The 13,583-nt window shown below is 37.6% G+C and overlaps 1 protein-coding gene across 1 annotated transcript; it reads left to right on the top strand.

Moving 5' to 3' along the window:
* The first annotated feature begins 7,035 nt into the window (after positions 1 to 7,035).
* On the top strand, positions 7,036 to 10,625 carry LOC148081174 (uncharacterized). Its single transcript, XM_087788599.1, has 2 exons — positions 7,036 to 7,086; positions 8,980 to 10,625. The coding sequence occupies exons 1-2, from the start codon at positions 7,068 to 7,070 to the stop codon at positions 9,816 to 9,818; spliced, it is 858 nt and encodes a 285-aa protein (XP_087644725.1). The 5' UTR covers positions 7,036 to 7,067; the 3' UTR covers positions 9,819 to 10,625.
* Positions 10,626 to 13,583: the final 2,958 nt, after the last annotated feature.

The following is a 13,583-nucleotide window of genomic DNA, read 5'->3' as shown; positions in this document are numbered from 1 at the left end:
TGATGTTTACGGAAGCCAGGCTGAAACTTCTCATGAATGTCGCTCTGATCCAGGAACAAAGACAGCTGCTCAGACACCACCTTCTCCAAGATCTTGGACAAGAAAGGGAGCTTAGAAATAGGCCTGAAATTACTGAGGTCAGTTGGGTCTAAGCCTGGTTTTTTGAGCAGAGGCTCCACAATGGCATGTTTAAATGCATTGGGAAAAAACCCTGTGGAAAGGGAGAGGTTCACCATATTGGTAACCCAGGGGCCAATTACATCAAATACTTTGATAAAAAGCCTACAAGGAAGGACGTCATCTGAGCAAGAGGAGGGTTTCATCTTGTTCACTAGTGCCGAAATATCACCCAAAGATACAAGAGTGAAGGAGGACCAAGAGGAGGAGAGGGGCTCAGAGACATTAGGGGTTCCAAACAAAGGGGGAGAGATTTTCTCTTTGATCAATTTAATTTTGTCAATGAAAAATCTCAACAATGTGTGGGGTTTGTTTGTTGTTTCTGTTTTGCCCGTCTTCTCCACAGGTTCAAAGTGCTGTGTGGAAGTTTTTTGGATTCAAAGAAGGCGATACAAACCAAAACGACGTAACTTGCAGACAGTGTTATGCTTCAGTAGCAGCACCGCGAGGTAACTCCACAAACTTATATTATTATTATTATTACCAACTGAAAACGTCACCATAAAAAGAACCACGGTCAACCAACCAGACGTCTTGCATCTCCGTACCCGTCAAGCTGGCGGCATAAAAATGACCATGTTCTAGGTTTTCGTGAATGTTCTGCCATGGTCAACTATCATGTTGTGTTTTGTTATCAATTGTGGATAACATTTCAAGAAACATCTACCTCTATCATCACCTTCACACATGTTAAGCATAAATATTGTTCAAAGGGACTATCGTTAAAATTAAGCAAAGGTTGTGTAGATAAGAAGAAGAAAAAAGTTTTTGTTCAATAAATATTTAAATTGGGAAAATAAATCGTGATCTAAATTCACCGAAAAAAAATTGTGATTCTCATTTTGTTCAGAATCGTGCAGTCCTAGAATACACCCTCACTCACTCGACTCGCTGCACTATGCTACGGCCTGTAACGAGAGCCAGCAGGGGGCGTAACAATAATCTTCACGGAAATTGATGCGATATCTCGACGCGCCGCCGGCTCCTCTATGATGTCGCTCAGTTTCCCAGGAAACCTATGCAACTCCTGCGAAACTGAGCGTTAGTAGTGATATTTTGCTAAGATGGCGTCGGCTCCGAGGTGTGGAAATAAGGGAAATATCGCATCGTTTTCTTTATCCAAACCCCCAGAGCCCCCTGATCGCCCGCCGTACAGCTGCGACATCCACAGGTCAGTCTAGGCTCTGAAAAAATTCTGGCAGGAACCCTGAAGTTTTTATAACTAAAGGCTGCTCAACAGCACTGTCTGAAAATGAACATATAATCATTTATTGATTTACACACAAAACATCGTTTTATCTCTGGTCATCAGCACATTTGGAATGTATAATATTTATAAGTATTTAGGGACCAACCTACTGCGGAGACTTGTGGTGTGGCTACGTAGTTTACCAAAGTCTTACTTAGAACATTTGGAGCGATTTTTGAGCAGCATGAATCACACACAATCAGATTGAGGTGAATTAATACTCAAGGTGCACAGGATTATCAGATGCACTGTCGATTCCGAACAAAATTAAAGGATTTTTACTGCGGCTTATAGTCAGAAAAATTCGGTACACACTTGTTTCACCTGGAAGTTCGATCCCGTCCTGTCTTGGTCTTGTCTTTCCGAAATCAAGCGTCTCCTTAGATGATCGTAGTCTCGATGCACATGGCAGTTATATTTCTGCAATGAAAAAAACGACACAAGTGAGACCAATTTTATGATCAAAATCTGCTGCTCTCAACTTAGTTTTTGCGTTTTACTACTTACCATTTACCAGTATTGTTGTAAACACTCATGAATCAAGTGAATACAGAGCAGAAACTATGATGATTCTATTTGATGTTGAAGGTCTTTGAGTCAAAGTCAAGCATTATAGTAATAAAAGTCCAGGAATGAATAATAACTTGGTCGTTTTCATCTCTGTAACACCTGTATTCAATGTTTATTAAATTAATTTAAATAAAAAATCCTTCTAGTTCAACTAAAATGTTAATAAAATGTTGAATTAGTCGCTAAAATGTTCAATTAGTCGCTCAACTGTTCATGTCAGGTAACATGCTAGCAAGGAGAGCACGTGGTGAATCGAAAGCTAGTAGATTTGTCGTCGACACCGAATTGAGCCAAATCGTGTATTATCAAATATATATAATCAAACGTGTCCTGTCTATGATGTGTATTATTGTTTTATATATACAGTATATGGAATAACTGTTCATGCGTTTTCCCCTGATAAATTCAAGTTAAGGTTCATTTTTAACAATTCAAACAAAAACTAAATACATATTTTATACAGACACAGGCTTACATACATATTACTTACAAAAATACTCGGGTAAAATTAGCAAAAAACATTTACAATATTTACAATATTAATCCTTCAGTGTCGACAAGGAACCATTTTATAATTCACACGAAATTAAAGAAAACGGTCAAACAAACCTCAATGACGTCGACAGTCGCAAAGCTTTTGGAAACTTGTTGAAAATGTTGATATATTAAGAGGGAGAAGGAAGGAAGAAAAAGTCAGTCGACGCAGAACCGAGTTACCTGAAGTGGTTTCGAACTTGTGAGCGACTTCAACAACAAGCTGGAGATGACGCGGACGGGCCGTTTCAAAATAAAAGCATGTGGAAATACGCACATATATTTTCTATCATTAATCATAAAATATCATCGGTAAACTGGACTGCGATTCAATTGATTTTCTATAATATATTAGAACGCAGTTTGATTTTTTTTTTTTTTTTTAAGATGAAAGAATAGCAAAACAATTTCTCTTTATGTCTCTTTGTTCTTGTTCTTATTTTATTTTCATGAATAATTTCTGTATTGCTGTGTCTGATTGTAAAAATCAATTTCCCGAAGGAGACCTCCTGAGGGATCAATAAAGTTCTACCTAACCTAACCTAAATGGCAGAAAATCTTATATACGCAAAAGTTCGTTTCTAGGTCTCTTTCAAACGTATGAATAGGGAAAACCAGCAAAAATTACTTTTGATCACCATTTTATTATCATACTACAACTTAATTCAGTAATTTGTTATGTTTATAATATTAAAAGACAAGTATTTCTAACACAGAGAACAACAAAGAATTAAAACCAGGATTTGAACTTCATTCAAACAACAAACACCAGGCAGGTTTATTGATCAAAATACTTTATTAATAATAGAATTAATAGTTGGTACAGATGCATGGTCAACGTATCAATAATGTGTTCACAAGTGATAAGGCACTGAGGTTCTAGCTTGCAAGAGTGGTCCAAAACACAGCTTGACCCCTGGACCTCCAGAGGTAAATGTATGTGAAGGACGGATCATTAAATAAGTTTTGTAAAAGTCCTTTAGATATTGTATAAAAAACGTGATTAAACTTAATGAAGCCTTATTTTCAGAGTCACCTCGACATCACTCCCTGTTCTACACTATATTGCTTTGAACGGATATTCTATGGAACTGCACGTCACTTATGAACCACCTGCTGATCTCTCTGAATCGTTTCATGAAGCTTCATCAGCACCATTTAAAACTTCTTTCATCAGCTGTACAAGATTTGTTGGACAGATACGATAGTTTGACGTTGACAATATTCTTAACAGTCGGATCATTAATGTATTTTTCAGACTAAAGAGTGCCCTGGATTAAAAAGGCGTATGTACTATAGTATTTAAAGGCTTCTGGCTATGGAGCCTGGTGGAGTAATATCTCGGAGCCTCCCGTCCTTGTATTTTGAAGCCTCCATGAGAAGAATTGTTCCATAAAAAATGAAATGTATCTATATTTCAAGCTCGTTTGTAGCAGAAATTAAACGAATAACAATAAAGACAGAACGTACTCAGAGTAATTATCGTGAGCACCTCAATACAAAAGGGACGTTACATACGAGCAGTATAGAGGTATTTGGATGTTTACGACTGTCATAAAGGTGAAGACAACAGTTGCTACATTAAAATGAACAAAACTTTATACCTATAACTCTTAAAAGGAACAGATTACTCTGAAAATAATCCCAACCCTTAGTCGACATGAGGGTGAGAGGAAAATTAGTTTTATAATAGGTACCATCATCATTTGAAGTGTGAGAGAAAAATACAGCGTTTCTATGGCAGCTAAAGTTTGAGATGTTGGTCACATGAAAGAACGCCAAAGTTGAACGTTTGATGATAAATTAACCAAATAATTGATGACTTAGACACTATCTGAGAGAATCGTCTATAGTTTGGCGCCAATGACAGGTTTGTCAGAGCAGAACTCTTTCCACCAGGTGGCGCGCTCGAGCACGTGAGGGGCTTGCATCATAGTGGACCAGATGTTCTTGTAGAGCTGAAAGAGAGAGAACGTTCATCATCATTATCACGCCAGGCAGTGTGTGTGTTGGGGTCACTGCACAGGTCTCACCTGTCCATCAGCTTTGCCTATCGCGGAGTTGAGGATGAAATCCGGCGGAGCAATACTATCCACCAGAGCTACCGAGTCGTCCTTCAGCTGAGAAAAGAAGATGCTCATCAAAGATACTTTTGATGAATCGACTTCACTGCACTCGTCTTGGACTTCATGAAGCTTTAGTCCACAAGATGTCACCTTCTGTGCCCCTTTTAGTCGAATTCTGTTAAACAGATATTCTTGGGAACCTCACAACCCTTTTTCAACTGAGGGCGCCACTTACTGATCTCTTACAAATATGACACTGTTTCATGAAGCTTCATCAGCATGGAACCACAGTAACAAAATTAGATGGACATGACCAGAGATGGTCGAAGGTGTGATGAACTTTTTCAGTTAACGAGTTTCTATAGATTGAAAGAATTTTGGTAATGTCATATGCAACTAGTGATGGGTCGATGAAGCTTCATGAAACAGTATCGTTATCTTCAGAGTCCACTAGATGTCACTCTTTGCTTCAAAATCTATTGCTTTGAACAACTAGTTCTCAAAACCTCACACCATCTTTTTTAACTAAGGGCGCCACCTTCTGTGGTCTTTCATGATTTTTAAACAATGTTCTAGCCAATAATCAAAAATATTATGTTCGTACTTTCTCTTTTACTGAACTAAGAGAGTAATCGTGGTACATTATATACATGTCAAACCCTTTAAATGAACTTCAGTATTGAATATTAAGATAGTGTTGATGACAATGTGCAGCAGGAGAAACTACTTCAGGGTCCAGAATAAATGGGTCACATTCATCCCGATGTCTTTTCAGGATCATGGCATTACAACACTGTATCGATATTTACCAGCATTTATTTATTTCTGGCTCCCATATTTTATCAAAGTTCTTTTATGATTCAAATTTCAATAAAATGTGTTTATAATCAAATATATTTACAATTAACATGCAAATATTCACCACGTTTGTTCATTTTTGTCTTTCAATTAAACTTCTGGACGCTAGATGGAAGCAGTCATTACTAACTCCTCAGCTAAAGAAAAGAGGAAATCCTGCGAGATCCCAGCAGAGACTGAGGACAAGAGGATACAGTCACTTACATAAGTAATTTCATTGTGACGAGAGATCCTTGCCCATACACCCCCCTAAACCCATGTACTTGTAAGGTGGCTAATCTTACGTACCCTGGTACAGTGTCGCCATGTGGTTGCTAAGACTCCACAGTCCATACAGGGCACACAGTTTTCGGAGGACTGGTTTGAGACCCTCAGGTGTGTCCTCGGCCGAGACAGCGTAGTTGAACCTGCGCAGGCACTCGTGTTCGATGTAGGCGAGCGACACTGAGCGGCAGTAGTACACCTAGAAACACAAATATAAACCTCTGTCTTACTAAAATGACTTTTTTAAAATTGCATGACTCCATATGTCTCCATGCATGTCATGGCTTCCATCCATCCATCCATCCATCCATCCATCCATCCATCCATCCATCCATCCCAAAAGAAAACAAAAAGCATGTACTGATTGATTAGAAAAGAATAATAATAAATCACTGTGCTGAGATACATCATGATTATTAACAAATTTAAAACTCTTTCTAATAAACGTATTGTCTTGGGATAAATAAGTGTACGACTAACCTCCAGAGCAAAGGTGCCAGTTGTCGTTGGTAATGGGTTGTGGGTAAACGAAAACAAAGAAATGTCTACTGGTCAGGGAGAAGAAAGTGGAGAAAAGGGCGGAGTCAGTACAGGATTGTGTTCATAAAACGTGGGGTGCATGCGGAAAAGAATTGACGTCACAAAGACCGTCATTAGGTCGTGACATTTATTAATCTAAATAAGTTGCAATTTTATTCTTTTATATATGAGTTTTTTTTTCAAAACATTTCTTTATCTAACTTAAAAACAAATGATTTAAGGGATTAATATATACTGGAAAAATAACACACAAGGAGAGGAAAATAGTAAATAAGTATTATTTGTATATGTAAATGAATAATAAATACAAAATACATTTGTTAATGCATTATAACCATTTATACATGATCATATTTTGACATTACGAAATGATGTATGTTTAACTTAAATTTATAAATCAATCCATGATGTATATTCAACTTGAGATTTCTTCTGTTTCACTACTGCTTAAACCATTTGTTACAGAGGGTTCCTGCTCCTGCGAACACTTTAGTCTGTGATTCATACTTTTATATCCTTTTAAAAACTTTTATTTGTTTTACTAATTTAAAGTTCATTTATTTCAAACTATTATTTAATGGAATTTTAATTTAAAATGTTTCTGTCTCTCGACAGTATAAATACTCTTGACTGTGTTGAAGTACATATTTCAGCCGCGAGATGGCGACAGAGTAAACTCAAGACTAACAACGACGTCAGAAGAAGAAAACCACGTGACTCAGTGGTAAACAAAGGATCTTCACTCTCCTCCATTTTCTCTCACCAGAACACACCGAAGCAGCTCCAAACGGAGGAGAATCCTGCTGGAGATGGAGACCATGAATCCAGGTACACACTTATATTTCTATTCAAGGTGGTCATGTCATCAATATGACTCAGTGTGGATCCTTGTAGCCTCTTGATCCTTGTAGTATAGTAGAAGTAGTAAAGTATATTATATGACTGAACTATATTTGCATCAGTGGAAAGTTACGTTAAAGTTGATCATGTATTATTTATTTTACTTTTATCTCTCATTTCAAATTAATACGTTACTTTACATTATTAATGTCTTTAAATTGTAATGTTTTTCACTAGTTTTATAAAACTTTTTCATTACTTTCATTGTTTTAGTTTTTCAATACAACAATATAATGGCTGCATTTATGAATCACGACACAATGTGACAGAGATACTGTAACTTTATAACACATAACACGTGAAATTAATAGAGCTACAGTCTATTATTGTTTATTACAACCTTATTCTGACTTGAATGACAGGAGAGGTGTGGATGTGGACAAGAGAGGACGAGGAAGGACCTGATAAGATTCTCAACCCTCTTTACAGTTTTGATACGATTTTAATCTAAATAATTTAATATAAAAAGAAAGATTGAATCTTGTTTACCATCACCACCTCTACTCTACTTCATCTATCCCTGAAGTGTACCCCTCCAAGGGACTGATAAACAAAGCGGGGTGTGATTACATCATAATGGACTCTCGTAACCTCTAGTTCGTCCACATTTCAGAACAACTTTATAAAGTAATACATTGAAAAAATGGTCATGATGAGGAACTTACTGCATCTTGGAGAGAAGAACATTTGCGACATGTCAGGAGAGTTGGAGTTTATCATTAGTTGACCTTTAACACCACCCCACTTGACAGACAAAGAGGTAAAATAATATCTTTGATAGATCGCGAGGGGGACAGTTATGGAAGTAAATCAATGCCATCAGAATATTGAATGGTTGAATTTATTTTTCTCAAATATTGAAAGTTTGAATTCATTCCCATTATTCAATATTTGTTATATTTTAATTTCAATCATTCAATATTTTTTACTCCTCAGAGCTACTTTTCCACATCTGGGAACACCATTACCTTAGCAGGTTTGTTTTTGTCAGTGAACTCAAACATGTTATAAAGAAAAACTGCCAAATAAAAGGCAGTAGATATTGTATTATTTTGTCACATGTATTCTTTGGCACTAAAATAGTTTTTTTTGAGAATTAAACTCTAAATATATAAGACCTGATCTTATTACATTAGTAGATAGATGGATAGTTTTTCCTTTGAGGATCAATAAAGTGTCTGTGTGTACGTAAAAATACAATTCAATGATTATTTTTAACACGGATATTACACAGGGATCATCTCTTCTTCCTGAGGTGTTCATGGCATGACCGACTGGGAGAATACCGAGGATACATTTTAGAGACTTTCCTAGCAGTGATAAATGATATAACATGACAGTATTACGAGATGAGTAATAACTGTAAAATTTAATCAATGAATTTTCCTTACCAGGGTTGTGGGGAGACTGGAGCCTATCCCAGTATCATAGGGCAAGAGGCAGGGGACACCCTGGACAGTCTGTCGCAGGACACACAAAGACAGACAACCATTCACACACACACTCATACCTATGGATAATTTCCAAAAGTTCTCAATTAACATCTGTATGTTTTTGGACTGTGGGAGGAAACCAGGGTTCCCAGAGTAAACCCACCCAACACGGGGAGAACATACAAACTCCACACAGAAAAGGTCACAAATTGGCTCGGCCTGGAAGCGAACCAGCAACCTTCTTGCTGCGAGGCGACCACTGCACCACAGTGCGCCCTAATCACTGACTTGTGACTTGCAAATATATACATTGCTACTGATACAACACCAACAAGAGTTCATCAATATTTGATTGGTCAGTGACTCAGGTGTGTTTGTGTCGCTGCAGATGTTCATCAGCTGCTGGTGATCAAAGAAGAAGTTGAGGAACAGAAGTGCAGCTTCAGTCTGATTAAGGAGGAACATGAACATGAACTCATCAAAGAAGAAGAGGCGGAAAATATACGAGAAGAAAAAATTCCGTCCCAGTTCTTCCACACTCCTGTTGATGTGAAGAATGAATATGATGACGACACCAACAACCTGACTCCACAAATGAAGGCAGAAGATGATGGAGACAACTGTGGAGGACCAGAACCAGCCAGCTACTTGCATACACCTCTCCATCCTGACCACAAGGGGGGGCTGTGTTCTGAATCTGACACTGATGACAGTGAAGACTGGAGAGAAACCAGTAACACTCAGTCAGGTTCAAACTCTGTGGAGAATCCAAAAGTTCATGTCAGTGAGAAGAAAGATGAAGATCACAAATCACTGATCTGCTCTGGATGTGGGAAGAAATGTTCTTCAAAATCTGGACTGGCTGAGCACACAAAGGTCTGCTCTCTGGGACCTTTAAGTTGTTCAATTTGTGGAAAAGGATTTGTAAAGAGAAAGAGACTGAAGTCTCACATGATAATTCATACAGTAGAAAAACCTTTCACCTGCTCTCAGTGTGATAAATCCTATACTCGGAGAGAGAGTTTGAAGATGCACATGAAAACTCACACTGGAGAAAACCCTTTCACCTGCTCTCAGTGTGGTAAATCATTTACTCAGAGAGGGAGTTTGAAGGTACACATGAGAATACACACTGGAGAAAAACCTTTCATCTGCTCTCAGTGTGGTAAATCATTTACTCATAGAGGGAGTTTGAAGTTACACATGAGAAGACACAATGGAGGATAATCTTTCATTTGCCTGCAGTGTGGTATTTATTATGCAAGTGGAGGTTGTTTGAGAAAACGCCTGAGAACTCACAATTGAGAAAAACCTTTTATACGCTCACAGAGTGGTATATGTTTTATTTTGGTGTTATCAAATTAGGAAACACATGACAACTCACACATGAGAAAACCCTTTATCTGCTCTCAGTGTGGTAAATCTTTTAGTCAGAGTGGGCATCTGAAGTCACACATGAGAACTCACACAGGAGAAAGACTGTATACCTGCTCTCAGTGTGATAAGTCCTTTGAACAGAGTTGGGCTCTAAAGAAACAAATAAGTATTCACGAGTGAGAAAAAACATTTATTGACAATGTTGTAAATACAACATGTTAGTTTATTGTTGTCAGTGCAGAATAAAAGTAATGGGAAAATGTTGTACTTAAGTATTTGTATCACTCATTTTACTTAACCACATTTTGCATTAATAAAATTGTATATTGTTTTCTGTTGAATGTGTGAAGGATGAATTTAAGTTTTAAGCTAAGATGTCTCTGTGCAAGGAACTGGACTGAAGAGTAATCCACCCCTTTACCTTGAGGGTAATAGATTTGTTTGAAGCTTTTGTTTTAGGAAGACCATGGAAGTAACATAATTAACGACTTGTGAAACTGGGATGCAGATAAAACAGCAACCTCAACTCTCAACCTCAACAGAACTGGAAACTCTGCTGGTCTTTCTCTAATTGTATTGTACAATTAAATGTGTGTCTTTTGATCAAGATCTAATTTCTAACCTGACAAATTGGTCCTTCGAGCTTGATCCCAAAATCTCTGCACAAAAATAAAGACGTATACATCTGTGCTTCCGCATATGTTGGAATATCTGGTGCTTAAATCAGATCAAGTGATCATTGCTGGTGACTTCAACATCCATGTGGATATGGATATACATTTGGCTTCTCACAGTATGTACATGAACCTACTCGTTGTTTCAGCCACACATTAGATCTTGTCCTAGCAAACGGACTGGAAATTAAAAACAATCGTTTTGTCTGACCATCAATTAATAACTTTTGATTTGATCTTAACTGACCCAGCACTACAGAGCAGAAGCTTTTAAAAGTCTGAAAGTGTCATAGCCAAATTTAAGGAAGCAATTCCTTCAGTTCTCAGTAAAATTCCTAGTCTCAGTGTGTCAGGAAACTCCACACATAGTCACATGACATTGATAACATAGTTGACAGCATTACAGACTCGCAATATAACAAGCCTAACTTAATTGCACCACTAACTCAAAAGTTCTGCTCCCTGGTATACTCAGGACACGCTTAAGTTTAAACAGAATTATCGACAACTAAAGAAGAAATGGTTCAACAAAAAATTATGAATTCTACCAGGACTGCAAGCTAAGTTAAAATATACAGGGCAGCTCTTCTGAAAGCCAGAGCCAGCTATTACTCATCAGTTATAGAAGTAAATAACCCCAGGTTCTTATTCAGCACTGCAGCCAGACACAGAGCCATCATTCCATTGAGCAGTCCATCCCTTCACATCTCAGTAGCAGTTCCATTAACTTTTTAAATGAAAGGATCGTATTTAAGACCTCCTAGGATCTTCTGATTCAACCGGTGCAGCTTTACTAGACACAGACTGACGTGATGTTGTTTCAGAAGAACGTCTGTGACTCTCATAGAGAAGACTCAAGGTGATCAGACAATAGCAAACAAACCTATAATCCCTGCAGAATTTTTATTTTGCATCGAATTAGCTGATAGACACATGTGGTATAAAACGATCACGTGGTCCATTAAAAAAATTAAAAGTAAAATAATCAGATTGGTGTAAGAAAAATATAATTATAAGTTTGCAATTGATTTAATATCCACCCATTTTAGTACAAACACGTGTGTGTTACTGTTTGATCATGATTGTGTCTCGGATGTGAGCTTCTCAACATGATAAGTCTGAGAGGTGAGACACATGCTTCTGTTCAACAGTAAGAAACAACTCATGATATATATTTATCTTGAGAATTCGTTTCTATTTTGGACTCAGAGGTCAATATCAGACAAAACATGTCACTGCAGGAGCATAAAGACTTTCTACCTGAATCTGAAGAAACTGATTGACCATGAAAGGGTTTGGGAAAATGACCAAGTCAAGGCAGGACCACAATTCCAAGTTCTTGGTCAAGTTTAACTGTTATGGCTCTGCATTAGCAAGTACCAGGCTCGCATCCTGTCTACAACATTATCACAACACATACCTTACATGAACACATTCCTTGCCTGAACCAAGGTTATCTAACATCATGAGTCGGGTGTTCTGAAGACGCAATAAAGAGGATCAAATCTAGTTCCTTCTCTTGTTCTTAATTTCAACTGTTTAACGTCCTTGCAAGTTTCTCCTGAATTGCTGCATCCTGGTGCTCTGGTCCTCTGGTCCTACCGTAGACATTCTGGACACGCAGACCAGGGTAACCTGGTTTGAGTTGAGGGTGAACCCTAACAACAACATCAAAGGTCATTTACTGTCAATGTCTTTCACTAAACACATCACCTCTGCTTCTGATGTAAGTCATTTATAAGTAAGTAATTTATATTTGTAGAGCGCTGTTCCAGACCAGGTTCACAAAGCGCTTAAACAATCAAAATAATACTCATTAAAATATATATTTTAAAGGTCAAGATAACACTGAGAACAACATAGGAGTCTCAGAAAATCAAGGAAAAGCCTGATCAGATCACTGATGGAAGGTCTGACCACGAATAGCTCTGAAAGTAAGAACCAGAAAGAAACTGGCAGCCAGTGAAGAGTTTTAAGGATCGGAGAAATGTGAGTTCTTCTACGAGAGCGGGTCAGAATTCTCGCTGCAGAGTTTTGTATGAACTGCAGGCGAGACAGATCCTTCTTGTTAAGACATGAAAATAAACTGTTCCAATAGTCCAGGCGAGACACAAACGCATGGATTACAAGCTCCAGATCAATCATGTTGTGACAACATTTTCCTAAGTTTAGAGATTTTTCTCAGTTGAAACAGTTTCTGGTTAGTTTTCTTCAGTGTTGAACTAGAGACATGTCTTTATCAAATACAACACCCAGGTTTCTCAGGCTCAGTTTGACAGACTGACCTAAGTCACCCAAGTACTGACTCAACCCTGGAACTTTATAACCAGAGTTTCAGTTTTGTCAACATTTAGCTGCAAAGTGTTTTTACTCATTGTTTGATTTCTAGCAACCAATTGGCTGTTCAGCCTCTGGGGCTCAATTTGATCAAAAGAGCAGTAAAGCTGGATGTCATCAGCAAAGATGTGGTAAGAAACATCAGGAAATCTGAATGATTTAACCGAGGGGAATCGAGTACAGCAAAAACAATAAAGGACCCATGTCATATTGTATGATTCATTATTTATGATGTCCAATGTCATAATGTCATCCTCCAACTGCTTAAACCATTTGTTACAGAGGGTTCCTGCTCCTGTGAACACTTTGTTCTGTGGTTCATACTTTCATATACTTTAAAAAAAAAATGTGTTTAATATATATTTTTAAACTAATTTAAAGTTAATTTATTTAAAACTTTTATTTAATGGAATTCTAATTTAAAATGTTTCTGTTTCTCGACAATATAAATACTCTTGACTGTGTTGAAGTACATATTTCAGCCGCTAGATGTCGACAGAGTAAACTCAAGACTAACAACGGCGTCAGAAGAAGAAAACCACGTGACTCAGTGGTAAACGAAGGATCTTCGCTCTCCTCCATTTTCTTCCACCAGAACACACCG

Source organism: Callionymus lyra, chromosome 4 (genome assembly GCF_982586985.1).
Source record: "Callionymus lyra chromosome 4, fCalLyr1.hap1.1, whole genome shotgun sequence".
Taxonomy (NCBI): domain Eukaryota; kingdom Metazoa; phylum Chordata; class Actinopteri; order Syngnathiformes; family Callionymidae; genus Callionymus; species Callionymus lyra.
Note: the sequence above shows the minus strand (reverse complement) of the source record. Positions and strands in the feature narration are given on the sequence as shown.